This window comes from Ambystoma mexicanum, chromosome 9 (genome assembly GCF_040938575.1).
Source record: "Ambystoma mexicanum isolate Mex_15411 chromosome 9, UKY_AmexF1_1, whole genome shotgun sequence".
Classification (NCBI taxonomy): Eukaryota; Metazoa; Chordata; class Amphibia; order Caudata; family Ambystomatidae; genus Ambystoma; species Ambystoma mexicanum.
Window position 1 is genome coordinate 93,608,683 of NC_090931.1, and position 8,708 is coordinate 93,617,390.

The 8,708-nt window shown below is 44.1% G+C and overlaps 1 protein-coding gene across 1 annotated transcript in view; it reads right to left on the reverse strand.

The window, feature by feature from the left end:
- The window catches only part of LOC138487697 (indolethylamine N-methyltransferase-like), a 55,296-nt gene extending 46,835 nt beyond the window's left edge, over window positions 1–8,461 (reverse strand). Inside the window, exon 1 of the mRNA XM_069614222.1 lies at window positions 8,283–8,461. Coding sequence (XP_069470323.1) covers window positions 8,283–8,436 — 154 coding nt within the window. The 5' untranslated portion in view covers window positions 8,437–8,461. The remainder of the gene's footprint in view (window positions 1–8,282) is intronic.
- Between the last annotated feature and the right edge of the window lie 247 nt (window positions 8,462–8,708).

Genomic DNA, 8,708 nt, shown 5'->3' on the forward strand with positions numbered 1-8,708 from the left:
GGCCTATTGACTTTAATCTGTATCTTTGAATACGTCCTCGAGTCTCCTTGCCTTTCACTTTTCCCTTGTTTGAAATTCTGAAGTACAAAGTGTGTTTTAACTTTGTGAGCATTTCTATTCACAGGTACGCATTAGTATCGCAACACCGGTCTGTCAAATCCTAATGTACTTAACCTGAATTTACTGGAACAAGTGGAATTGGTTGTGTGTAGTGTATTTTACGTGTGGTTTCAAATTTATAGAGGTGTAGTGTTTAATAACAGATGGTTTAAAAATAAATGTACTTATCTTTTTTACCTGAAACCTTGAGTCAGTGTTTGCTTGAGTCACAATAATTGTGGTCCTTTGTGTAATCTCTACTACTGCTCAATTACTCTTGAGATAAGCCTGGCTGCTCCGCTACTGCTACCACTTTAACAGTTTAGTACAGGCTTGTACCAAAGGTGAACTTGTATTACCACTTGTAGTCTTAATTGTGTATAGTGGTCCCTAAGGGCACTGCACAGGATTCTGCCGTATAAAAACGTATATGGTCTAGCGGGTTTAAGTTTGAGGCTATCAAGATAGCCTAAAACAATACCAGGGCTATTTAAGATAACTGCGGTAGGAAGAATAGGGTAGTTACCACTGTCACCAGCCAAGTCTTAATGAAAAGGGAGGAAAACAATGCTCCAAGAGAAACAGACAAAAAAAGATAAGTATTAACCCTTTCCAGAACTCTATTTAACGTAGTTTGTACTGGGTCTGTGAGTTGTAAAAGAGACTAATAAAATAAATGGCTACTTTACATGTTCTGGAAGACAGTAGTCAGTCCCAGAAAATGGAGTCGGAGTTGGGAAGTCAAAAAGGCAACCCTGTGTCACTGCACTCAAGGCGCTGTGTAACACACAGTAAAAAGATGATGCCTATGGAGTAGGTGAGGTTCCACAGTCTATGAACACAAGAACATGTTAAACACACACAGCAAAACACATGTAAGAGTGGGAAAAAGGGCTCACACTCTTACGAGCTGAAAAAATAAATCCCAGAAATCCAGCAAAACTGCTGAGGGACTCAGTAGTTAAGGGACATCAGCCATTCTGGAGAATTCTCCCTAACACAAGGCCCAGTGACATTGAGAACATGCAAGTGCATGGGAGTCATAGGTGTTTAGGGGTAGCCCGGGTCCCCAAATCCCAATCAAGAAGACCAATGACTCCTGGTAAGTCAGGGCTGTTGTGGGTGACTGCTCTCACCAGTGGTTGCAGCACTGGGTTTCCTGGGGACACTGGTAGATAGGTCCTTCCTTTGGTAGCTGGGTCTGGCTAGTTAGAAATTCTGGTCTCAAGCCTTAACCTGCGGTTTAGGATTCCTGCAGGCTGCAAATCAGGCTTTGATGTAGATAGGCCTTGGCTTCTATAGCCCTGATGTGTATAGACCACAAAGATGTAGCAGATGATAGAAGCACACATGGTGACCCTGCGCATGCCTACAGGTGACAGTGAGGAAGAACCAAGGACTTCAGCCCCAGCAAATCCCCCTTTTCTGGTCAGGATCAAAAGCTGCAGAGCTTTGAAGTCAACATGCTTGGAAGTGAATACCTGGAAATTTGCACAACACTGTAGACTGCGTAGAATCCCGAGCACAGAAGAATTCCCACTCTGTATGGTGCTGTTCAACAATGGCCCCACAGCTTTCTCAAGCTTGGGTCGGACCTTCAGCAACATGCAGGACGGAGAATCAGGTGCTCCACTGGGTCGAGGGTGGATGATAACGTACTGGCTTGCATTGATTCAAGAGGACAGAGCTTCACATTCTGGGAATTCTTTTGGCAGCATTTGTCACAGACAACAACTTCCAGAAAACCCTCTGTGGCCTCTTGTAAGTTAGATCTTCAGTTGCAGTAGTTGACCACTTAAGTCGTTCAAGACCCTCATCCCTTATGTACAAAAGACTGGGCTGTGGGTAACTCAAGTCCACCTATCACAGACCTGCAACATTTAGAATTTTGAGTGTCTATGATATGATATGATAGGTTATGTTAAGCAGAATCATATGCAGTACCCTTTGGGAACACCACACACAATTAAGACTACAAGTGCAAGTACAAATTCACCGTTGGTGCAAGCTTGTACTACACAGAAAAGTGGTAGCGATGGCTGAGCAGCCAGACTTATCTCAAGAGTAAAGTGAACAGTATCAATAGTTACACTAAGGACAGCAATTACTATGGTTCAAACAAACACCTGACTGAAGGTTTCTGAGTAAAAGAATATACATTTATTTACACCATCAGTTATAAAACAGTTCACTAATATAAAGCAGCAGAAAATTGCAGTCTTAATACACTACACACCACCCAATGAATTCTGTACAAGTTAAGCTCAAAATAAAGTGTGAGCAAAATGTCACATCAGCAATTTAAAAGGGGAGGGAAAGACAAGATTATTCAAAATCAAGCAGCACCAACAAGTAAGTAGGCAGGGCAATCTAGAAAAGGCTTACTACAACTAGGATTCAAATCAATAGGCCTGGGCCAATGTCAATGGCTCAGAGTCTTTGCAGAGGATCACACAGTTCAGCGTAGTTTGCAGTTAAGTCTTTGCCAAGAGTTCGAAATGAGGTTGGTAGACAGAAAAGTTATTTAAAAGAGTAGGGAAGGACCAGCCCTCAGATTAGCGAAAGATTTCAAACACTTTCAATGCGGTCAGACGGAACGAACGACCGGATTTGAACAGTACCTTAGTAGAAGAAGAATGCTGTAGCTGAGGACGAAGTTCCCTGCAGGTCGGCAGGCTCACAGTTCCTGAAGCGACTGTCGGACTGACAAGAAGGAGGAAGACTGGAGGGTCCTGCACTGCCCAGGGAAGAAACCAGCAGCAAAGCGATGAATACAAGGTGTGCTCCTTAAAACCGAAACAGGGTCCAGTCCTCCTGGCTATCCAGTTCACTGCAGTGATGCGCAGCAAATTCGACCGGGGGAGGGAGGCCTTTCTTGGTATTTGGTGAACTGGTTGGTCCCACCAGCTCAAGGGAAGAAGATTCCTTTAAGATCTTCTCTGTAGTTGAAATTTAGGCGATTCGGAGCCGCAGCAGGGCTTCACCGGGAGGTTTAGCAGTTGCAGTAGTCCTCTTCCTTCAGCTTCTCTTCGGTTCTCTTGATCCAGTGGCGACTCTGCCTTCCAAGTCCCAGAGACTTGCTTTTTATGCAGTTTTCCCCAATTCACACAGCCTGTCTGTCAATCACACAGCAGGGTCAGTCACCTAGCCAAACAAAAGTGCGACTTGGGTCTTCAAGGAGACCCCGTGCAGGGGGCCTAAAACCCCTCCCTCACATCCTGTCCACCCAGACACTCAGGCACCTAATGAGGGCTTCTGTGCAGGACGGCGAACAAAGGAACCAGACCTGGTTTGGCACGCAGAGTAAAACACGAGAAAGACCTTTACAAAAATAAATGGCAAATGAACCCAGCAAAACCAAATAAAATTAAAAGAAGTCCAGCGGATTAAAGTTCAAGGCTACTGACATAGCCTAAAACAGTACCAAGGCTATTTTCATAGTCTGCGGTAGGAAATAAATGGTAGCTATCACTGCCACCAGCCAAATCTTAAAGAAAGGGGACCGAAATAATGTTCCATGAGAAACAGACAAAAATGGATAACTATTAACCCTTTCCAGTACACTATGGAAGATAGTTTGTACCGGGTCTGTGAATTTAAAAAGACTAATAAAGTCAATGGTAACTTTCCATGTTCTGGGACACAGTAGTCAGTCCCAGAAAATGGAGTTTAAAGTGGGAAGCCTGAAAAAGCAACCCTGTGTCACTGCACTAAAGTTGGTGTGTGACACACAGTAAAAAGATAATGCATATGGACGAGGTGAGACTCCACAGTCTATGAACAGAAAAATGTAAAACACGCAGCAAAACACATGTAAGAGTGGGAAAAAAGGCTCACACTCTTACCAGGTGAAACAATATAATCCTGGAAATCCAGCAAAACAGCTGAGGGACTCAGTAGGTAAGGGAAATTAGCCATTCTGAAGCAATCTCCCTAACAGGTTATTTATAACATGCTTAATACCCAGAGGTTTTTAGGTGGGGACCCGGGGATCAAACCCGTGTTGCTCCATGTCAGCTTGTTTCCAAGGCGAGCACGTTGCCACTGAGCTATCCTCCCGGGACATCATGGAAGGCCCATTCAGCCACACTCTTGACCGCACTCTGGTTTTAATGTAGAGTTGGTTGTCTAGGACTCCCTGCCCAGTACAATTCAGTTTCTGACCCAGAAAGATTTATGTCTGGGTTTGCTTGTTGTCCCATGCAGGAGGAAGGCGACCAAGGAGTTATGTCTGGGCTTCATTGTTTGGGGTGCGACGAGGCCTGATTTGGATATGATCTTTCCTCTTTCTGTAATGGATTTGCAGGCTGAAGAACAATGGTGTGAAGGGTTGTTCAGGGCAAAGCTAGATGTTAAGATTAACTCTGAACCTTCCAGCCATCAACTCTTGTGTCTTGCAATAGTCACCCAGAGTGACCAGCATGCCAAAAATTGTGCCCCGAGTCTGCTGGGCCTAGAGACCCATGCTACACCTCACTAATGTCATCCAATGAGGCTGAGACATGTTTGGGGATGCTTGTGGTCTCGTGCAGAAGGGATGTGACTGAGCAGTACGGGCTGGACTGCCCCTTTCGGGGGTGGGACCAAGCCTGATTTGCATATGGTTTTTCCATGTCTGTACTGGCTTGGATGTTGTGGAGGGTCCCAGAGCTATGCCAGAGGTTAAGATTAGTACTAATTGTTGTAGAGCCCATGGGAACCGTGGCAGAAGAATGGAAACACCTGGTTAACTGAATAGATATCCTTTTTCTTCCCACATGAAAGAACTGACTTGTTTACATTAACCACTGAATTTTAATGTGACACTCTCAGTCTATCCACACTCTTGTGTATTATAATACAACTTGTAGTATCTCCTGCAGACTGTACAGGGCTGTGGGATGTGCTCGTTTATGGCCTTTGTTGTTCAATTAATCACAGTTGTGCACATATGAACGTGTTTAGCGGTGGTTTGTTGTGCTTTTTCTTTTAAATATCGCATTAATTTTCAGAACACCAACAGTTGTCCAATGGCTGGTTGCGCCTATGCTCTCCTCTGTTAGATAGGCATTGCACGCGCTTGTTTTTCTAGGAATACGTTTTTTTTTTAAATACGTTTTTTTTTGTGCACAGCTCTATTTATTTTGTTTATTTATTTATTTATTTGTTCATGACGCGCCAAACAGCCCACAGGCATCAGGTTGCATAGGAACACAAAGGACCACAAAAGAAAACGGGACAAGAAAAAGGTCAAGAATTGGGTGCATGAGTCAATCATCTAAAAAGTAAAAGCAGTAACCTACCCTTGTTGTGTTCCCAATTTACGTGTACAGGTTGTGTAGGTACCTTGGTTATCTGGGCTGTAGTCCCATATCAGCTTGCAAATGACACCAAGATTCATAAACTTGTCAAATTAGGACAATGGCAGATCAAAAAAACATGCATGTTCTGGGAGATTTAATGGGTCATTGAGAGTGTTTTTTGGAGAAAGAAGTATTATTTCTGTGTTTACAGGATTTTGTGGGATTTAATGGATTTCGTCCATTTTGCCCCATCCAATTCTAGACTTCAGACAGACACCGCGCTAGAGTATGCCAGCGCTCCGTACGATTCGCAATTCTAAAATAGACGTGTGCCATCTGCGTAAAAGTTGGAGCAGGACACAAACTCGGGTAAGCAGGTCCAGAATTACACATAGTATACACGTACTGAATTTCTGCGGAATTTTTATCATATGTACACAAAAACTACAATGCTGACAAAGAAATAGTAAATTCATTCAATCACACAATCACAAGAACATGTGCAAGGGAAACTAACAATTTATCTATATGACAAATACATTTAATATTTGCACCAGACTAGGTGCAAAACAAAGTGGGAGCAGAGCTGATATTTCTTAAATAACAAAGGGAATGGGGGCCAGCCCTGGGGGACTCCACAAGGCACATTCCAGCATTTGACCCATTAGAGCCTATCTATACATTTTTGGATCTATTGGACAGAAAAGACTCAAGCCAAGCCCAGGAGTTGTTTCACAGGCCGACCATGGACTTAAGACGCATTAAGTGAATATTATGCCCGACCGTGTAGAAAGCTGCAGAGAGGTCTAACACAGAAAGGACCACCATCTCCGGCAGCCAAAATGTCATCCCAGACTGCTAGGCGTGCCGTCTTTGTCCCATGCCGGGGCCAGTAGCCGGACTGATGGACTTCTGACAGTACATGGGATGCCACAGGATCTGCAAGTTGTACCGATATCACCTTTTCCAAAGGTTTGGAAATCCAGGGCAGAGCGGCAATTGGTCGGTAGTTGATCATTGTGGTAGGATCCAGCTAAGCTTGCTTTGAAAGTGGGGTCACACTAGCTTGCTGTTATTGGTTAGGGACTAGATAAACTCGTGAAAACCATCAGCCTAGACATAAAATGCATGAATTGGTACTAATATATCAGTTGCCTAATTTCCATCAGTAAAAACAGTTAAATATGATAAACAAGCATTCAGAATTTGATATAAGAAAATGCACTCTCCTGCAATGATCAGAACGCACATCATGGCATTTAAAAAAAAATATTTATAACATTGGTTTATTTCATAAGGTTATAAAACACGAGCAACTACCAGCAAGGACCCCAATCTATTGGTACCCTAGGACCGGTGAGTATCGTTAACCTGGTACTGAAGCCTAGCATCCAAAAGAGCAATGTTTTACTTGAGGGAACATTGGAAATTCACGAACCTCAGTACATTATAAACATGACTTTTAAAATATGCAGTTATTCATGTAGGTTTATTGTGCAGTGCAACATGTAAAGGTAAACTGCTTCTAAGCGAAAGCAGGAAAATAGGGAGAGGAGGCAGGACATGAAGAAACAGAAAAGAAAGGAACTATTGCGGGGGGAGGGGGGGAGGGGCAAGTCTGGAAGTGGGACTTCTGCAAGAGTAGGAAAAGAGGAAAAAGAGGGAAGGCAGCTTTCCCTGCAAAGGACGTGCATTCCTGTTGTCATCCAAGCACTGGGCAATAGCCCGATTACTTACTGGTAATCTTCATTACTCCGAGTCCAATTCTTGCTTGCAACAGTCAATGCTCTGAGATGTCAAGGTGACTGTGTGACGAGGAAGACGAACAGCACGATTGCATACCAGTAATATTTCTTATTCTGATTCAAACGCTTCCTCGACACAGTCATTCCTCTATGATGTCGATGTCAAGGACTGTGTAGCAAGGAAGACCTACGAGGAGGTAGTGCACATCTTTCAAATATGATAAACTAAACTCATTCTGAAAAGAAATGACATTAATCGTGCTCTGACCTTTTGCCTAGAATGTATTTTCTTATATTAAATGATGGGTACGTCTTTCTCATGTTTAAAAGTATTTTTCAGATGTAAACAAGAAAAAAGCTATTATTACCAAAAAGTAGTGGGCCTCATTGTAACTATGCCAGTAAGTTGTTACTGTTTCCGGCACCCGTTCCATTCAGTGACATTGCCACTGGATTTCGGGTGCCAAAGTGACGGTGTAAGCATGGGTGTAATTTTAGAGGGGGGTGGGGGCGGCGGTGTTTGTCCCCCCCAACTTTCATGGCACGCCATTGTGTTCCCATTCATTTGGCTGGGGCACCTTTTCTTCAGATGTCATGTCCCCCCCAACATTTTCAGCAACGTAACTCCACTGGGTGTAAGTTCCCATTCCTGGAGTCCCATTGAACTCCATGACGGGTTTTGACCGACAATGGGTGCCTGTGCCAGTAATGAGGGCTCTTTTGCCGAGGGCCCCTGGCTTACCTGAAGGTAACCCAGCTGCCCCACTGGCAAACCCATAGTCGCCCAGTCCGGGAAAGTGCCAGTATTCATAATTACTGCCACTTTTTTGCCAGACTGGCCGACTCAGAATGATGCCCAGTGTGTTTTACATGTAGGCAGGGATAACTGTCCAAACGCGTTTAGTTAGCATAGACCTTCACAGGTGAGCCACATCCATGACCACACAGCATGGCATGTGAAAAGCACAATCCTCAGACAGTATTGCTCGAACACCCCCTTCATGCTATTTCCAATGAAACCTCTGACATTTACGAAGGAGCGCACCCCACGAGCTCCTTACACCCCTTGCAGGCCAATTCATTACTCAAAGCACCCGCTCTGCAGACGCCATTGCACAATACACAGCATCACAGAGGACGGCATCGCCTTACTCACCCGAAGAGAAGGTGTTGTGCAGATGTGTGAGGATGAATTTTAGATAATGGTCATCCATGAAAAGTCCCGACGTTTTATTGAAGTAGGTGTCCATGTAGTCTTTTGGGTCGAAATCTCTACGGTAAATGTCATTTCTGTTTGTTCCGGAGGCCATGTTCCTTTAGCTTGTTCACAGGAGAAACCGCTGGAGCTTCTGAGTCGCGGATCTGTTTGGAAATGAGCGTGTGCACGTGCTTTATGGCGCAACCCAACACCCCTACCAGCTTTCCAGGAAAAAGAAAAACAGCAGTCTCTGTGTTACCGCCTCCTTTTCCTCACTGCAGCCAGGCTGCACTGGGGACAGACAGTGCAACAAAATGTTTTAATATCTTTTATTTGGCTCTGTAGTTCGCACTAGAAAACTTTTAGCTATTACATAATTAAAGA